This window comes from Miniopterus schreibersii (assembly GCF_964146895.1).
Source record: "Miniopterus schreibersii genome assembly, chromosome: 7".
NCBI classification, from domain to species: Eukaryota; Metazoa; Chordata; class Mammalia; order Chiroptera; family Miniopteridae; genus Miniopterus; species Miniopterus schreibersii.
In genome coordinates this window covers 1,392,637-1,411,657 of record NC_138108.1, presented here as the reverse complement: position 1 = coordinate 1,411,657, position 19,021 = coordinate 1,392,637, and the positions used below count along the sequence as shown (strand labels likewise).

The following is a 19,021-nucleotide window of genomic DNA, read 5'->3' as shown; positions in this document are numbered from 1 at the left end:
GCTGGGGTCCTCCCCACACGCAGCCGTGAGGCTCAGGCTTCCAGCCACCTGCGCTCCTGGGGTGTTGGCGGAGGAGGCCCTGGCTCCCTGCAGTGGGGAGGGAACCGGGTGGGACCAGTGGCTGGTTAATATGAGGAGCCCTGGCCCCTTCCCGGAGCTCCTGAGCCAGAAAACGATTGTTAAACATTTTTGCTATAAAAATTATGTTTAACAAGCACCACTGTAGCTAAATCTCTCACACATCTGATGATCTCCTTAAAATAAATGCTTAGAGAGGAATTTCTAATTAAGGGTTAGGAACATTTTATGCCAAGCTCTGCTCCAGAAACATCGGGCTAGACTCTAAGGAGGAGTCATCAGGGGATACTTGGCATTTTATTTGGGGGACATGGGTGAGTGGGTTGCTACGGAGAGGCTGAGCTGTCACATGGCAACAGGATTCGGAGTGTGTGTGTGATATTAGGGTGGGAGTAGGTGATAGGGGTGGGGGGTGGGCAAATGCGAGGGTGCTGCTGGGACTTGGAGGGGGCAGAGACAGATCTCACTTTGCTTGAGGTGGCGCTCACCCTGTCTGTCCAGGGCTGGAGCAGGTGGCACACCCAGGGTGCCCAGGGCTGTGTTGGCGTGGGCACATTGCTGTTGGCTGCAGGTCACGTGATCCAAATGAGGTCCACCTGCAGTATTCACTGGGCAGCCGTTTGTTGGGGGGCTGTTGGGCTTAAAGGACCCAGAGGAAGCGGGACGGGATCCAGGACAGAAGGTGAGGTTCGAGGGGCTGCAGGGCTGGACCATCTGGGGTTTGCCGCCGTGTGCTTTGGGCTCGGCACGGAGCCCCCTGACTTTGGGGTCCTGAACAGTGGGGTAAGGGTTAGCACCGTGTCCGGCACCTGCTGGTGTTGAGAGTACAGCAGGCATTTTGGAAGAGGGGGTGGGGATGTCGTGGACCCGCTGGAGCCTCAGGTCCTTCTCCAGGAGACAGGGTCCCCAGGGCAACATCAGAGCCAGGCCCAGGCACAGTGACCCCTGGTCAGGCCACTGAACCCCTCGGTGCAAAGGCGCAGCTGAAGCTGGTGGGACGGGCTCTCAACCTGTCCGCAGGTGAAATCACCTGGGAGCCTCAAAAAATCTCCACGTCCAGGCCACACCCCAGACCCGCTGCTCTCGGGTGGTGGTGGCTGGGACCAGGCTTCCTCTCTTGTAAGGTGGTAATGCATACGTATATTCACACTGCAGTGCAACCAACCTCCAGAACTTTATCTCCTTCCCACCCGACACTGTCCCTTAAACAGCCCCTCACTGCCCCGCCCCAGGCCCCCAGCCTTCTGCTGCCTCTTTGAATTTTTTTTTCTTTTTTTTTACAAGAGACTATTTATTTGGTAAATCACAGAGATAAAAGAAGTAACTCCTAGAGAAAGGGGCTTAGGAAACGAGTTATAGACGCTAAGGAAGGGCCCTTGGAGCTTGGGAGTGAGGAAGGTAATGGCAACGTGCCTGGGGGGCAGGGGCAGGAATGGGAAGGAAAAGGGGGAGGGGGAGCGCTAAGGTTTTAAGGGAGGAGATTTTAGGGGGGGTCTCAGGGGAAGATCTAACAGAATATTCAGCAGCTTTCCAGGTGTGTCCTTCCAGGGCCTGGGTCTCCCCTGATTGATTTGTGGGCAGCAGGGGGGGGGAGGCCGTCATTCAACGCAGCTGGTCCTGAGGTCAGCTGTGGCTGGTTTTGTTGCTTTTCTGGGCCTGGAGCTGAAACCCAACTGAGGCCTAGATGCTATTTCTAGGGAGGAAAGGTCAAAAGTTCTGTCTCTATGAATTTGACGACATTAGGAACATCATATGCGGGGACTCAAGCAGCATTGTTTTGTGTGTCTGGCTTATTTCACTCGGCACGATGACCTCAGGGTCCATCCACGTTGCAGCCCGTGTCAGAACGTCCTTCCTTTTCAAGGCCGAGTAATATTCCCCTGCAGGGACCACATCCATTTGTTTATCCCTTTATCCGCGATGGGCGCCTGGGCTGTCTGCAGGCTCGCAGGGTTTGCGCGCAGCGGGCGGAGGCCGGCAGGCTGGGTGCCCTGGCCCCCCGCCCGCAGCACGTGGGCGTCACCGGGCCTCGAGCCAAGGGTGCTCTCTGCGGTTATCGAGCCCAAACAGCGGTTCGGGAAGCCGCCCTCCCCGAACCCCCGCCGGCCCGCCGAGGCCGCAGCGCGGTGCCACCGGGTGCGGGGCCATCCCCGCACCACGCACCAGTCTTCGCGGCGCCCTGACTCCCGCCTCTCCCGCTGCTGCAGCCCCAGGGCCGGCGGGCACACGCCCAGCTGCGGGGGCCCCGGCCTCACACTCAGCGGTACCCCCGCGTTTCCCCCTTCGCCTCCCGCACTCGGAACGGCTCTCCCGTCCCGCGCGCCCCCTGCGTCGGCTGAGGCCTCTCTAGCCGCGTGGGGGGCGCGGGAGGAACCCCCGCTTAAGCCCCGATTCAGCGCACCGGCAGTGGCCGCAGTCCGAGGGAGGAATTCGGGGGCGCAGTCGTCGGATACGCTCCTGGGAGCCCAGCGCTGCGGTCACCCCGCAGCAAGGCCGGGAGGCCCGCACCTTCCCGCCCGCGCGCTCGGGGCCGCACCGAGCCCAGGCTGAGCGCGGGGCGCAGACGGGCCGGGCCCTGCTGCCCCGAGGGGGTCTCCTCCCGCCCGCGCCCCCCGGACCACCCCCAGAGGCGGCTCCGATCGGCCCCGCCCCCGGGCCGGTGGCCACGCCCATTCCTTGGGGGACCCGCCCCGACCAGCCGGAGCTCCCAGGGCCCGGCGAGCTCGGCCCCGCCCCCACCCATGGCCCCGCCCCCGCCCCGCCCCCGCGAGCGTGTTTTCCCAGACTCCTCTGCGTGTTTTGCGGGGAGAGCGCAGGACCGCGGGGCCGTCGGCGCGCTCGCCCGGGTCGGGAAGCAGGCGGGGCGCGGGGCCCCGGAAGCCGCTGCCCCGGAGCGAGGCCCCGCCCGCGGCGCCGGAAGTGGTGGCGGACGCGCAGGGTCCGGCCGGCGGGCGCGGGGCCGGGCTGCGGGCGGACGGCCGAGGTCGGAGCGCTCATGGCGGAGGGCGGCGGCCACGACGGGCGGGCCGGGCTGGGGCCCGCAGGTAACGTGCGCGCCGCTCCCCGTCCCCAGGGAACTCGCCTTTCTAACCGCGGGCCCGTTAGGACCCGACCCCGACCCGGGACGGGCCGCCTCCCCGCGCCGAGGGCACCGGCAGGAGAGCCCGAGGCCGGCCCTCGGGGGCCGGTGCCCGTTTCTCCATCGTCCCGCAGACGGACGCGACCACCCTGCGCCCTGGTTGCGCAGCGGGTCCCGGGGCGCTTGCCCCCCGCGGAGGAGGCAGCCCTGGCGCACGCCCTCCACCCAAAATAGCCACCGGACGTAGGGTCTCCCCTGAATTTCCTGCCGCGCGGATGTTCGGGGGCAGCGCGTGGCTCGCAGGTGTCGGAACAGGTCCCCGCGTCCGCGGGATCCCCTCCGCGCCTGTCGCCTGAGTTCGCCCTGGGTGCCCGCTGCTTTCACTGCTCTGGACTTGACAGGCTCGTGTGTGGCTTTGGGGAGAGACCCCTCCAGGGAGCTTAGGGGGCCCCAGTAATACAGCAAGAAGCCTGTTACTCTTAAGTGAGCCGTGGTTTGAGATACAGTGTTCACTGGGCGGCCTGCAAGTGGCACTTTGTAACCGTCCCTCCCTCCTTCCAGGTCAGTGAGGACCCAGCGTGGCTGGGCCTGGCTGGAGGGACACCCAGGGAACATGAATAAGTCAGAAGAGGGCCTTCCGTCCAGGGCTTTGGTCGGTGTGCCGTTGACCCCTGGACAGCCAGGACCTCAGGGGCTGACATGGGCCTCACGTGAGAGGGAGGGGTGCAGTGGGAGGTGTCCAGGTGGGAGAAGCGGGGGACCGCCGGCTGCTTCCCAGCCGAGGAGTCTCCGGAGGAAAGGCCGGCACTGCCCTACATTCAGGGTCTCTGTGTCCGCGCTGTTCTGTTCTGTTCTGTGTGCTGCAGGCCTGGGGTGGAGGCGCCCACAGGGATGTCCAGTTGGTGCTTAAGTGCCACGTGGGGTTGTCCGTAGAGAAGCTGATCAGAAAAACACCAACTTGAAGTTACCCTTGGGCCTGGGTCTGCGGCTGGGGAAGGGGAGGCCGCCTTGAGCTGGGCCAGGTAGCGGGTTGAAATGAGGCCAGCAAGGCAGGCCCAGGGGAGAGCTGGCAAGCAACACCCCGGCCCCCCTTAGCTGTCAGCCTTCCCCCTACACGGTCTGAATCTCACCCGCTCCCGCTTTCAGCTTGTTTACTTTATGGGGTGGAATCGGGGTGACTGGAGTGCAGGGCTGGGCGGCAGCCCCAGTGGGGTCCCTGACGCCGGCCTTCTGCCGCAGGTCTGATTGAGTGACCCACGGGTTTGGGAACCCTTGCTGCCCGCCCTGCCGCCTGTGGTCTTTTGTGTCTTACCTCTCCCAGTGGACTGTCCATCCTGGAGGGCAGGGAAGCCCATCACCCCCACGGTGCTGGGCTCGGGGCTTGTGTACAGAAGGCCCTCAGAAGAGACTCGACTTGAATAGAGGGATCATCTCCCGCACTGGAAGGTGTGCCGTGGGGGGCGTGCTCCACAGCCGCGCTCGGTCACTCGGGACTGGAGTGCAGGCCGCCCGAGGCCCGCGGTCCTCCTGCCTGGCTGTGTCACTGTTTACAAAACTCTTGTCTCAGTAGGCTCACCGCCCCCCGCCCCGCCCACGTTTTTAAAATTGTTGCTCTTGTCAGGTTTGGTGTCAGGAACTGCTAGTTTTATTAAGAGACACTTTCTGTATTTTTCTGTGCTCTGCAAGTTTCTGGAGCACGGGAAGGATTTATTCTCGAGGGGGAGGGGTTGCCGCCGGTGGCGCCCCCTTTTGGTCGGCGTGAAGACTCCCGGAGCTGAGAGGAGCCCCTCTCTTCAGTGCAGGTCCTAATCTGAAGGAGTGGCTGAGGGAGCAGTTCTGTGACCACCCGCTGGAGCACTGCGAGGACACCAGGCTCCATGACGCTGCCTACGTGGGGGACCTCCAGACCCTCCGGAGCCTGCTGCAGGAGGAGAGCTACCGCAGGTGGGCCTGCAGGAGCGGGGCTCGCAGCCCGGGGGGGAGCGCGGTCTGGCTCGCAGGGGAAGAGCCTGATGCTGTCCCGTTTAAGAGGTCAGGGGCCAGCACGGTCAGACTCCTGTGGAGGTGGCCAGATACTGAGGGCAGGGAGGCCTGAGTTCAAGTCCAGCTCTGTCCTTTGACCTTTATGTTTTCTGGCAACTCCTGGCCTCTGGGTGCCAGTTTCCTTGGTGCTCCTCCCGAGGCAGCACTGCCCCTTTGACGGTCTCTGTGGCTCTTTGTGCCAAGCCGTGTACAAGAACTTGCCTCCCTTGTGTATTGTCTCCCGGTTATGCCCGGGGTCCAGCCCTCCCGATGGACCACGCGTGGCATCATTCCTGGTGTGCTCCTCCCTGGCTTCTCAGGTCCTCAGTCATCTGCCTCCAGGGCCTGGGGCAGCTGATTCATCCCCGGGCATGGGCTGGTGCTGTTTCTCATTCAAGTGTTGATAGTGCCCTGCCCGTTGCCCCTCAGAGCCTCCAGTCCCTCTGAAGCGGCCAGGCCCTCCCCTCCCAGCGGCGGAGTCTTGCTGCCACCCCCCTTCCCCCCCCCCGGGACGCCGGGGAGCTCAGCCCTTCTCTCTGGGCTGTTCTGTGGCTGCTGTGTGCCGAAGACTGAGTCCCAGCTGGATTCGAAACTCCGCAGCCTGAACTCCACCTGGTGCTTTTTCCGTGTGTCCGTTTCCCGGTCAGGGCTGGGGTGGCAGTGAGTTGAGAGAGGAGATGCCTGCGTGTGGATACGGCACCTACTGCCACCTTTGTGGGTAGTTCTCCAAAGAGGGTTTCTGCCTGGCCGGTGGCACGGTTGGTTGGAGCTTTGTCCATCTACCGAAAGTCCGTGATTTCCATTCATTCCTGGTCAGGGTGCCTGCGGGAGGGAGGCAACCAGTCGAAGTTTCTGTCTCTTTCCCCCCGTTACTCTCGCTAAAGTCAATGAAAATGTCTCCTTGTGTGAGAGTTAGATGGGTTTCTAACACTACAGAAATAGGTCTCCTGCTCTTCCGCGTAACATCTTAGCTCTACGCCCTCCCAGCAGACGCCAGTATTGAAAAAGGCTCTAAATGTCCAGGGGATCGTCACAGACGGCAGGGGCGTTACACGCAGATACTCACTGTCAGTGACTCAGCCCAAAGCAAACCTTAAATTTGCTGATTTGCCAGTAGAATAAAAATGCAGAATACAGCAGAGTCCAGCCGGGTCTTAGACCAGGGTTTTTCTGTTTCTTTCCAAGTGCCAATTCCTTCTTTCTATACCCGGGCACAGGGACTCTCCTGTTTGTTGACGATATTCTTGTTGCTATGATGATATTTTGGTTGCTTTGTGTTTCTTTGGTGATGAGGCCTTGGACATTCCTGGCCCCTTGGACATTCCTGGGCCCCGTGGCCAGTGGCAGCTAATTCCCAGCTGAGGGAGGAGGCTGGGCCACCGCGCGTTTCTGGGTCACTGCTCCCGTGGGCTGGACCCCGAGCTGTGCTCGCTGCTTCGGGAACTTGAGGTGCACTGGGCCTCGGCTGGGGACTTGGAGGGCCTGTGGGCCGCCCGCCGTGGCATCCTGGACAGGGAGCCCTGGTCTGATGGTCACTTCCGAGGAGAGCTGTCTGCACAGGCTCCCTCCGCGGCTGCTGAGCAGGCCCCACTGGCCTTGGGGCCCCTGCAAGCTGGTGTTTGCTGTGTCAGGTCGGAGGGAGCACAGTGGCCACCTGGTCCCAGGGAGGATACCGGGGCCCAGGGTGTGGTCAGCTTTAGGCCTGCACTGGAGAGGGGCCTGGAGGCCTGGCCCGGACCCAGGGAATGCTGTCCTCGGTGCTGCCGTCTCCAGGGCAGACCCTCCCCTCGGAGCAGCCGATGTTCCCCGGTGCTCATCCGTGTGCCTGGGCCTTGGCTTTCTTCTGTAGAGTGGGCTCCTCGTTGCCATCCTGCCAGGGGCCCGGGCCCAGCAGGGGAACGTGAGAGGCAGTCGTACAGCGGGCCCCGGGCAGCGCCGGGGAAGCACCGGCTGCCTGTTCCAGCAGCTGCCCTCCTGCTTGCCCCCCACTCCGCTTCCCAGCCTCGGGTGAGGGGAGGCGGGCGGCTTGTCAGCCCCCCTCACTGCCTGGCCCCTGTGCTCTCTCTCAGCCGCATCAACGAGAAGTCGGTCTGGTGCTGTGGCTGGCTCCCCTGCACCCCGCTGCGCATCGCGGCCACCGCCGGCCACGGGAACTGCGTGGACTTCCTCATCAGGAAGGGGGCCGAGGTGGACCTGGTGGACGTGAAGGGGCAGACGGCCCTGTACGTGGCCGTGGTGAACGGGCACCTGGAGAGCGCCCAGATCCTCCTGGAGGCCGGGGCCGACCCCAACGGAAGCCGGCACCACCGCAGCACCCCCGTCTACCACGCCTCGCGGGTGGGCAGGGCCGACATCCTGAAGGCCCTCATCAGGTCAGTCCCGCCGGCCGGCGCCAGGCCCCTGAGGGCCACCGCGGGAGCGGCCGCCGCGGCCTCGCGCGTCCTGTTCTGTGTCTGCCTGTTTTTCTCTGTCGCTCAGGCTTCTCGGAGGGTCTGTTTCGTTCGTCTTTTTAAAGAGCCACTTCTTGGCTTTGTCGGTTCTCTTCACTGATTGCTGTTTTTAATCTAGTTTTCTATTTCCCTTAACTTTATTTTTTTCATAACTTTTGAGTTGCTTGTCCACTATTTTCCTGATTAGTAATGTGATTATTCAGGTTAATAATTATTGTTGCCCGTAACTTTGGCCACACGCCCTAAGCTTTGCCCTCATTTTTGAACAGGTGCAGCCGAAGTCGATTCCTCCTTTGCTCTTAGAGTTGCGGAGAGAGTTTCATCCGATTTCATTGCATTGCGCTCAGATGATATAGACCATCTAGTATCCATTTTGGGGATTCCTGGAGTTAAAAAATGCCTTTTTTTTAACGTCAGGCTACATTTGTTGTGGGCGCTGGTCCTTGCCCGTGGGCGTTGCATCTGCGTCGCCGTGTGGCGGCCTCAGCCGCGTCCTCGGAGTCCCGCTCTCTCCGCGTTTAACCACCGGCTCTGCCCAAGGTGCAGAAACTCTGGGCATCTGGTCTGCGGGGCTTCGCTTCCCTGGCGTCTCGTGGTGTTTGCTGCCTGCGCTTGGGTGCTGAGCTCGCGAAAGCTCCCGCTTGTTGATTTTGTTCATTGTCAAAGCAGAGGGTTTATTGAACGAAAAGCCCGTTGGTTTCACCGGGGGCAGCTTTAACCTTGCACCTGCAGGGGCTGCGGGCGTTCTCTGGGGCTCACCTTGGTTGTCTGCCTGCCCGGGCTCTTTGTTTCTAAGGCAGTGAGTAGCCTCTGTTAGGCCTGTTTCTTAACTGCTCCTTTGTTTTGTGTCTTTGGTCCGTGACCTGTGCTTCACTTGCTCCCTCTGTCCTGGTGTTTTCATGGTCTGTGGTCTCATTTTCATTGTACTGGTGGTTACCTTTGTTCTTATTTGAGCCAGATTGCACTTTCATTTTCCGTGTCTCCAGTGACTTCCTTCCACCAGAGATGCCCCTTTCCCTCCCTCCCTCCCTCCCTCCCTCCCTCCCTCCCTCTGAGGGCGGCCGAGTGGGTGTGGGAAGCCGGCTGCCAGTGTCCACGGGCCGGGCGGGGTTCCACTGTGACAGGGGCAGCGGGTGGTTCCAGGAGCAGGGACAGGGCATCCCCCTCGCCCGGCACAGAACATGGTTTTGAAATCAGGAACCGAGAATGTGTTTATTCCACCAAAAGGCCTTATGTACTAAGTGGCATTGAGATTGGCGTTTGGGAAGGAAAAGGGGGTGTTGTGGCTGCTCCGTCAGCGGGTGACAGGCTGTGCAGCCCTTTCGCCTTCCCTTTGAGGGTTTCTGGCCTGATAATCTAGGCCCCACACCTTTGCATCTCGGAGAACGTAAGTCATTGACTTGAAAGTGTTTTGAGTAGGATCCATCAGTAAATTTCATCAGAGATCCCTCCGGGCCCGCCAGCCGTCCCGACGCACAGCTGCTTTGACCTAAGTGCGGGCCTGGCTCCCAGAGGTGCCCGCGGGGCTCTGTGGGGAAAGGTCATGAAGGCACCTGGTTCCTCCCTGGAGCCCGGGTGCGGCTCTCACAGCGAGTCGAGCACACGTGCCTCCCCCGTGGGAGTTCGATGTCCTGAGTGATGGGTCATTGGCTTGGGAAACGGGAGTGAGGTGGTTGGCCCCTGATGGACAGTGATCGGGACACGCCTGCTGCCCGCCGTTTCCTGGGCGGGGCTCTCCCGGTGGGCGGGTGGAGTGTCCTGCCAGGGGCCTCGTCCTGCACTGAACGTGCCCTGGGCGCAGGCTTGGTTTCCCTGCCTGCAGCAGGTACGCTGATTTATGGGGCTGTCCCGGCGCTTCCCTGCCAGGGATATTAAAAGCAGTAGGGAATTTTGGAAAATATTCAGGATTAAAATTAACTGGCTCTCATCCAGTATGTTTTTATGAGGGGATGCCGGGCTGTCTTTCCCACAGCTCAGCTAATACCACATTGTCATAGTGCCCAAAATTACAAACACTTTGGGAAACAAGCTCCTCGAAAGAGGGAAATAATAACCAGCGCTTGAAGCCTCCCTCCCCTTCCCTTGGTCGATTGTGTGAAATGGAAGTTTCTGCGTTTGGTGCGCGTGAGGTTGGGGAGAGTGGGGGGGGGGGGACGGGGGACGGGGGACACACGCCTTCCCGGGTGGTGCCTGACGGTGCCACACGGTGGCGCCCGCGGGGAAGCCGGAGGTCCGTAGCCCACAGGTCCCCAGAGAGGCTCCCAGGGCCGGTGGCTGTGACCCGCGCGATTGTGAGGACAGAGCTTGGGAGGCGCGGCAGGAAGGCCGAGGCCGCAGGTGCCGGCGCCTGGTGTTTGCTGAGCAGGGCAGGTGCCGATGGCACCAGCTGGGGCACAGTAGGGCTCAAGTGTTCCTTTTTGCTTTCGATTTTTAGGGTTTGCTCTTTATTTAAGAATGTGTTTTACAGCACACACGGGTGGGCAGAAGTAGGCTTACAGTTCTAATACAAAGAATTAATAAACAACATGTAGTAACCGGAGAATAAACTGTTTCCTGTGCTCATAACTGCAAACCCGCTTCTGCCCACCCGCCTGTTTACGTGGTTTAAAGTCCAGTCTGTAGATCACAGCGCAGCTGACCCTCGACAAGCGGGGGTAGTTAGGGGCGCGGCTCCTGTGCCGGCTGAGACCGCGTGTAACTTCTGGAGCCTCCAAAACCTAACTGCAGCCGTCCCTCGGCGTCCCCGGGGTGACCCCAGGGCCCCGCAGGCACCAGCGCTCTCAGATGCCGAGGCCCCTTATCTACAATGGCTTAGAGCCTGGGTGCCTCGGGCCTCACACCGAGACCCCGCGGGTCGCAGTGCTGCCTTCACGGCGCTGCCTGGCGCCCTGGGTGCGGAGCCGGGGCGCGGAGCCGGGGCGCAGAGCTGGGGTGCGGAGCGGGGTGCGGAGCCCGGGGCGCGGAGCCGGGGTGCGGAGCCGGGGTGCGGAGCCCGGGGCGCGGAGCGGGGTGCGTGTTGAGAAGAGCCCGAGTGCAGTTGGCCCCACCGTCAGGGCAGACCTCGGACACGCGCTCTGAGTTCCTGCTCGGCTGACTCACTCTAACATTTTCTTCGCCTCCTGAGCGTCTTTCCCGCTGTGGCTTGTGGCTGTTTGTGCGAAGGCTGCTGTTCACAACTGGCCGCCTCGCCTCGCTGCGTCTGGCCGCACCTGCGCAATCCCGTGGGCTCCCCGGGCAGGCCGTCCTCTGAAAGCAGGGCCCTGCCTCTTCCTTAACCAGCTCCTCCGTCTCTCGCCCTCGGCACCAGCCCCGACAGGGCCCCCAGAACGAGGGCGGGAGGTGGCAGAGGGAGGCCCCGCGCCCGCGGGAACGTCCCGGAGCGTCTGACCTCTGGGTGGGAAGTGTTTTCATCGTGTGGAGGAAACACCCACCGCTTACTGTCTCACCGTGTTTTTAAATGTGCGTAACTGTGGGTTTGCCTTCTCCTGCCTCTGCAGAGAGTCGTGATTTCCCCTCGGTTCTCTGAAGCTGGTGGGGTGTGAACAGGGCTTCTAACGTCAGAGCTGCCTGCAGCCCTGCGGGGGCCCCGTGAGGTCTGGTATTTGGTTTCTTAGTGTGTTTGGGTTCATTCTGCCGACGCTTTATTGAAGCTGCCTTGATGCTCAGAAGTGAAATTAGTTGGTAGGTTTTCTCGATGGTGTGGCCTTCATCAGGTTTGGGGATTGTTTTGGTGACCTCATGAGATACGCGTGGAAGTTTCCCTTCTTTCGATAGTTTAAGTAGCGGTGGGATTGTTGGGTCTTTAAAGCTTTGAAAGAATTCCCTCGAGAATTTGTGAGTGGGTTACAGGCTCCTGACTGCTGCTCGCCTGCTGGAAGTAGCGAGACTCCTGTGATCTGTGGCCCCTGGTGCTCACGGGGGCTCACAGGGTTCGGGTCCGTCTCCTTGGGGTGCTCGTGGGTTTCAGGCCCATCTCCTCAGGGTACTCGGTCTGGGCCTGTGTCCTAGGGTGGGCCGGAATCTGCGAGGTCTGACCGCCGCCCCGTGTCTCCCTGCAGGTACGGGGCCGATGTTGACATCAACCACCACGTGTTCCCTGACGTCCGGCCCCCCTTTTCCCGGCGCCTCACCTCCCTGGTGGTCTGTCCCCTGTACATCAGCGCTGCCTACCACAACCTCCAGTGCTTCAGGCTGCTGCTGCAGGCGGGTGCGAACCCCGACTTCAACTGCAACGGGCCCGTCAACACGCAGGGCCTCTGCAGGGGCTCCCCGGGGTGCGTCATGGACGCCGTGCTGCGCCATGGCTGCGAAGCGGCCTTCGTGAGTCTGCTCGTGGAGTTCGGAGCCAACCTGAACCTGGTGAAGTGGGAGTCCCTGGGCCCCGAGTCCAGAGGCAGGAGGAAGGTGGACCCCGAGGCTCTGCAGGTCTTCAAAGAGGCCAGAAGTAAGGCCCGAGCTCAGCTGCCTGCAGCCTGTGTGGGTCACTTGAATGAACCAAGTCGTAGCAGTTTGAAAAAACAGAACCTCTGACTGAGCCCTGGGCCGGAATCTCCCCTTAGGGCCAGGAGTTTCCAGACCGGCCTCCTCCGTAGGATCCCTGGGTGCTGCACCCGGAGCTCACAGCAGGAAATCCAAAAGCACATCTTCTCAGAGCTCCTAAAGTTATATTCTCTTTGCCCCTTTTCTGTGCTTTGTGACCTCAAATTCACTTCTATTTGGTTTTTTATTTTATTTTTTATTTTTCGAGATAGAGGAAGGGAGAGAGAGAAATATCCATGTGAGAGTGTAACATTGGTCGGCTGCCTCCTGGGGATCAAGCCCACAACCTGGGCATGTGCCCCGACTGGGAGTTGAATCCCCCCCCCCCCGTACACGGGACGATGCCCGACCAGCTGAGCCACACTGGCCAGGGCTCTATTTGATTTTTAAATGTTTGCCTTAAACAAACTGCAAGCCCATCTCCTGGGGTCCCCCACTTCCCTTTGGTTGGGATTGTTTGATAGTCTAAATTTTGTTAGAATAAGTCCGTAGTTTGCACATTTATGCATGAAGATTTTGCTATTAATACATCGACAGCCAGTCTGCAGTTGGTGGGCCAGGTCCTGGCAGAGGCTCTCTGGGGCTTGGGATTAATCTCCAGCGTCCTGTGCAGGCCGCTGTGCCCTCTGTCGTCCGCCCGCCCTGCTGCCGCCCGAGTCCTGGGTGAGCTCGCGGTGCGTGGCTGTGGGGGTCCCTGGGGCGGTCAGTGCCACCCGCTCCCGGGCGTCCCGGAGACCTGACGGAGGGCCGGCTGGGGCTGCTCTGATAGAATGGGGCTGCCTCTGCGCTCGGCCGCTCCCAGAGGCCACGGGGCTGGAGGGCCGGGTGCAGGACACCGAGGGCAGGCGGACAGTTTTGCTCCGGGTCAGGAAAGCCACGTCTCCGCCGCGTGCAACGGGCACGAACGCAGGCAGCTCCGTTCTGTCAGAGCAGCCCCGGCGGCTCGCCCCCTCTCCTTGAAGGTGGGGCGGTGCAGCGAGCCCTGCGCTGGCTCCTCAGGCTCAGGAGAGGCATTAACCCCCCTCTCTCCTTCCTCCCGGCCTCCAGGTGTCCCCCGGGCCCTGCTGCACCTGTGCCGCGTGGCCGTGCGGAGAGCGCTGGGCAAGCACCGCCTGCACCTGATCCCCTCGCTGCCGCTGCCGGAGCCCATCCAGAGGTTCCTGCTGCACGAGTAGGCCGGCCGGGCCGCGGGCGTGGAGGAGGCTGCGCGGACGGACCCGCCGCCCCGGGCCGGCCTGTCGCGGGCAGACGGCCGCACTCTCTGGGCCGCGACCCCGTCTCGGGAGCCTGGGCGGCGGCCGAGCGGCTCACACAGGACTTCGCGTGGCTCCCTGGGGCCTGCTTGGATCTTCAGTAGCAGATGAACGGGCCGGGAGTCGTGGGGGGGCTGCGCCGGCCCCAGCGCCCCAGAGCTGCGCTTCTGCCCGTGGTTTTACCTCTCAGTTCCGTGCTCGATGCACCCTCCTGGTACCCAACGAAAGGGAAGTTTTTGGTGCAAAGCACCTGCGAATCTCCGGTCCGTGAGCTCGCTGGTTTCCCCCGCTCCTGGGCCGCTGCGCGACGCGTGCCGCGCGCCCGCCCTTCCTCGCCAGTGCTGCGTTCTCCTTGTCGTGAGCAGTGTGTTGTCTTCAGGGCGGGTTTCCCGGCCGCGAGGACTGGCTGTGGCGTCTCCAAGTCAGCACCCGCGTTTGTTTGAAATCGGAAGAGGTGGCGCTTGAGCGCCCAGTGCTGTCCCTTTCTGGCACCCGACCGCCGGTGCTGTGCCACGGGTCCTGGCTTCTCTGCCATGCCGCTCGGGGAGCTTGCAGACACCAAGTGGCTTCCGGAGCCCATGCCGAGCTCGCCTGGAGGCGGCTGCCTGCGTGGACGGGGCTGCGGGCAGCGGTCACTGCCGGGCAGCGGGAGAGACACCCGCACCGTCGCCTCAGCCCCTCCCTGTGCACCAGCGTGGACACCTCGTCCTGTGGGCGCGCCTGGCGCTCAGCTGCTGGTCCAGTGGACAGCACACCCGGGGTTGTGCCTGCCCCTCTCTGTTTGGGACCTGCTGTCTTGGGACTTGCTCCTAGAACCTAAGAGCGTGGATGGGGCGAGGTCTCGTCTCCCCTGGCCTGTCGGGGGTGGCGGGGGAGAGGTGAGCCCGTTGTCATCTGTCACCTGGGGCCGTGGGCGGGGCTCCCTCTCACACTCAAGCTGCCAGCTGTGTGGCTGTGTTGGCAGCTGGGCCAGTGGCTGCCACTCCAGGTGCTGCTCTTTCCAGGGAAACCGCACCTGCTAATTTGAGGCCTCAGGACGGTCGTGTCGATCCATGAGGATCTGACCTTTAGACATGTTCAGAGATGGACGGATGTCAGATCTGTTTGCTTTTCTGTAATAAGAGAAATGTGATTTGTAATAATTGAACTAATGACACGGGTTTATTTAATCACTAGCATCATGATGTGTTTTAGCCGACCTGACAGGCAGTCCTGTCCTGGCTCCTGTGGCTTGAGGATGGACACCAGGCCTGCCTAGCGTCATGGGCGGGCTCCGTGCTGGGGACCCAGCCCCCCGTGTGTGTTCGGGTGTCAGGGCCGGGGTCACTGCAGGCTCCTGCTGTTACCAGATGGCGGGGTGGGGGTGGGGCAGCATTGATATCTCTGAGATTTCAGCTTTGTCACCCAGGTGGGGCGTGGAAGGAATTCCCACACCACCCGCGTCACATGGCTGTGCCTTTACCTGTTGTCTATTTATATATTTATTTATTTATTTACTTATTTACTTAGGCGGCTTTGTTCCCGAAAAGTGTGTAAGGCAGCGATGCTCTAGTGTGATCTCTGCTCTGACATTTGGCAGGTGTTGGTGTGTACTTGCTAAGCAGGCACTTTTTTATTTTTAACCCTCACCTGAGGATATTTTTTCCATTGCTTTTCAGAGGGAGTAGAAGGGGGGGAGAGAGAGAGAAAGTGAGAGAGACAGATAGACAGACATCCATGTGAGGGATCCATCGAGTGGTTGCTGCCCCCACATGCCTGACCGGGGCCGGGGATCAAGCCCGAAGTCCAGGTACGTGCCTTTGACTGGATTCGAACCCGGGACCCTTCAGTCTGAGGGCCGATGCTCTAACCACGGAGCAGACTGGCCAGGGCTTCAGCAGGCACCTTAAAAAGAAGGGACAACTGGCAGTTTCCTGACGCAGAACGTTTCTGTTACCAGGCCTCAGTTCCGTTTTTAAGTGCCTCTCATCTCCCGTGAACCGATTCTCCCGGTCAGTGCCTCACGCAGGCGCAGGGCCGAGGGAGGACGCCCTGCGGCAGAGGCGGCTCTGCTGGGGCCGCCCTGGGGACCGGGGGCTGCCCGGCCGGGGCCTGGCTGTGCCTCCCGCGGGGCTTTGCAAGAACAGATGGGAAGCACTTTGTACGTAGCGACCCTGCCACATGTCAACTGCTGTCCTGTGGCTGTCGTCCCTCTTGGTGGACATGCCCTCGAGGTGATGGTGGTGGTGCTGTCAGAGCCTGGACCTCGGGGGTTGGGCTTGACTGTGCCCCGTGGGCAGTGAGAGCCCTGGGCGCCCTCAGCCCAGGCCTTGGGCACAGCGGGCCCTGCAGGTCGGAAGTGTGACACACACGATAAATAACGTAGGAAGCCAAGTTTATCCAACCTACAGGGTTGTCCTTTATTCCAAGATTATGTTCTCAATTTGGATGATAAATTAATGAAGGTGGGAATAGAGGGAAATATTTTATTTTTAAAAAAGTCTTGGTTGCAAAACAAATTGTTGGCTGCGTTTGTCGAGTGTGCCCATCTCTGAAGCCCTGGGTTTGGGGACCCCCAGTCTGGCTACAGTGTTCACACAGCAGCGAGCAAGCCCCTGGGTTCTGAAACGGCGTCTGCTGCTGAAGGGCAGGGCGTAGGCTGGGGAAGTGGGTGGGGAGAAGGGGCGACCCTGCCGCTGTTGGTGCACCTGCTCGGTGTCGAGTGCGTGGGGACCCTGTCTCTTTAGGAGGCTTTGATTTCAGATCCCTGTGAATGTGCACAATGTATAAATGCGCATAAATCTAGTCTAAGTGTGGTATTTGTGGGTACCTCTCTCTCGTGTGTAAAACCACAGTGCCCTCTGCCTCGGTGTGTGCACAGCCCTTGTGTGCCGGGGACATAGCCGCTCAGTGTGTGCACAGCCCCTGTGTGCCGGGGACACAGCTCCTCAGTGTGTGCACGGCTCCCGTGTGCCGGGGACACGGCTCCTCAGTGTGTGCACGGCTCCCGGGTGCCGGGGACACGGCTCCTCAGTGTGTGCACGGCCCCCGTGTGCCGGGGACACAGCTGCTCAGTGTGTGCACGGCCCCCGTGTGCCGGGGACACAGCTGCTCAGTGTGTGCACGGCCCCCGTGTGCCGGGGACACAGCTGCTCAGTGTGTGCACGGCCCCCGTGTGCCGGGGACACAGCTCCTCAGTGTGTGCACTGCTCCCGTGTGCCGGGGACACGGCTCCTCAGTGTGTGCACGGCCCCCGTGTGCCGGGGACACGGCTGCTCAGTGTGTGCACGGCCCCCGTGTGCCAGAGACACAGCTCCTCAGTGTGTGCACGGCTCCCGTGTGCCAGGGACACGACTCCTCAGTGTGTGCACGGCTCCTGTGTGCCGGAGACACGGCTCCTCAGTGTGTGCACGGCCCCCGTGTGCCGGGGACACAGCTCCTCAGTGTGTGCACTGCTCCCGTGTGCCGGGGACACGGCTCCTCAGTGTGTGCACGGCCCCCGTGTGCCGGGGACACGGCTGCTCAGTGTGTGCACGGCCCCCGTGTGCCAGAGACACAGCTCCTCAGTGTGTGCACGGCCCCCGTGTGCCAGGGACACGACTCCTCAGTGTGTGCACGGCCCCTGTGTGTGGGCGACGTGCTGCAGAGAAGGATCCACCGCCGAGCTCGGCGTCCCCTCGGCTCTGTGATGAGTGTGTGACCACAGTGGCCGGGACCCACTGCTATTGCACTTGTACCTGGTTAAGAGCTTTCAGAAATATGATAACACCTTTGATATGTTTCTGTAACTTTAATAAATGCTTTTTACCCCTGTGACTCCTAGTGCCTTGGTTTTGTGGACTATTAGCTCATGGAATTGGTTGTGTGAAACCTTCGTGTCTGCAGCCCCAGTCGGAGCACCTGTTCTCTGGAAGTTTCTGACAGTTTGGGGAGAAAACTAGTCTAAAGCAGGGTCTCCCCCGGCCCCAAGGGGGGAGACCCTGGGGTTCTAGGGCGGCACCCAGATGTTGGGCTTTGAACTGCCCGACAATCCTGTTTCACTTAGTGGGATTCTGGTTAGAAGAGTGTGTGCCCCTGAGTGTTTGAAACCCACCCTTTCCAGCGAGACGACTGTCCCTGCAGTGCTGGGGGTGGGAGGGTGCAGATGACGGGCGAGAGCCTTGTTTCTGGGCAGTTACACGTGACTCGTTTACATGTGACTCGTTTACACATGACTCATTTTGATGGGAGGTGGGGGTGGGTGGTGAGGTGCAAAGCTCTGGGAGGAACCAGGGAACGAGTGAGCTGAATAAAGGGGTGTGTCCCCTGTAGCCCAGAGTCGGTAGGCAGGTGGGCTGTGTGGGAGCCATAACTGGTGAGAAGCACCAGGGAGTACGGGAGACTGCGGCTAAGTTAGGGGGTGTTCAAGTGACTGGCTCTGTGGTGAGAGGGCCCGGAAACCTCGGGCTCTGCAGCCTGTGCCTCCGTGGCCATGTCACGGTCAGCAAACTCTAAGGCCTGTGGTGGCTGCGGCCACTCGGGCAGGAAGCTCACTGGGCTGCTGGGCCAGGGCCAGTGGGCAGGAAGCCACCTGCTGGACGCTGCTTGCAGGGGCTTGTGCTGGAAGCAGCTGGAGCAGGGGGGCTCCCTGGGGAGCCGGGAAGCTGCCTGCGGGGAGTTGACCTCTCTGGGACCTGCCGGACTCAGCCGGGAAACTGCTGCTGGGGGCTGCTGGGGTCAGCTCCCTGGCTGATCATGTCCAGCCAGGTGCCAGCCGAGTGAGAAGGGAGGAGGCACCATGGCACCAGCTGGCAAGAAGGACATGTCCCAGGACCCAGCAGTGGGCTGTGGGCGTGGGGGAGGCGTCGGGTTTGCGTCTGGTTTGCGTTGTGTGCTGGGCAGGGTTGCGGGGATCTTCCTCCAGGGAACCCCGCCCCCCCCCCTTCCGTCTGGAGCTCTGGGCCTGTGAATGTCAATGGATCTGGGAACTCGGTGAAGGGCAGGCATTGGCCACATTTTGACTAAGGGTTTTTCTATTGGACCTAAAATTCCTTTTCTTTATAGGTGTCAGTACTGTATCCCCAGGGGCTCCGTGTTTAGTTGGTTACTGCCAAAGATCCCGTGGACCAAGACATTTTGATGACCTGTCCACACCTGCTGTCTTTCACGGCAGATGTACTAACCCCCCCCCCACACACACACTGCCTTTGGTGGGCAAGTCCTGCCATTTGGCCTCAGCTCCTCTGAACACGTCCTCACCAAAGTCAGCCAGCCCGTCTCCACGGCAGTGTCCCGGCTGCGTCCCCACCGCCACCCCGCCTGCCAGGGGAGCAGCTCCAGAGTGTTTCAAGGATGGGAGTGCACTTCTTGATGGGTTAAAATATTCCACTTTGAGTGTAGTTGCTTGTTTTTCTTCTATTTGTATAAATATTTGCTTTACGTATTTTAAGCCTATATTATTAGGTGCCTACAAATTTGACATTGTCATGTCTTCCTGGTGGGTTGACCTTTTATTATGAAAGATCTCCCTTTATTACTGCTTTTTGCTTTTGAGCTTAATTTGATATTATGTATAGCTTCATTGGCTTTCCTATGGTTACTGCTTGCATATTGTATCTTTTTAAAAAGTGCTCTCATGTTCA

General features: G+C 60.8%; 1 protein-coding gene across 1 annotated transcript; it reads left to right on the top strand.

Moving 5' to 3' along the window:
* The first annotated feature begins 2,978 nt into the window (after window positions 1–2,978).
* ASB1 (ankyrin repeat and SOCS box containing 1) lies at window positions 2,979–17,213 on the top strand. The gene is made up of 5 exons (XM_081142345.1): window positions 2,979–3,122; window positions 4,960–5,101; window positions 7,249–7,551; window positions 11,688–12,073; window positions 13,216–17,213. Exons 1-5 carry the CDS (start codon window positions 3,074–3,076, stop codon window positions 13,341–13,343), a joined length of 1,008 nt encoding a protein of 335 aa, XP_080998471.1. The 5' UTR covers window positions 2,979–3,073; the 3' UTR covers window positions 13,344–17,213.
* The last annotated feature ends 1,808 nt before the right edge of the window (window positions 17,214–19,021 follow it).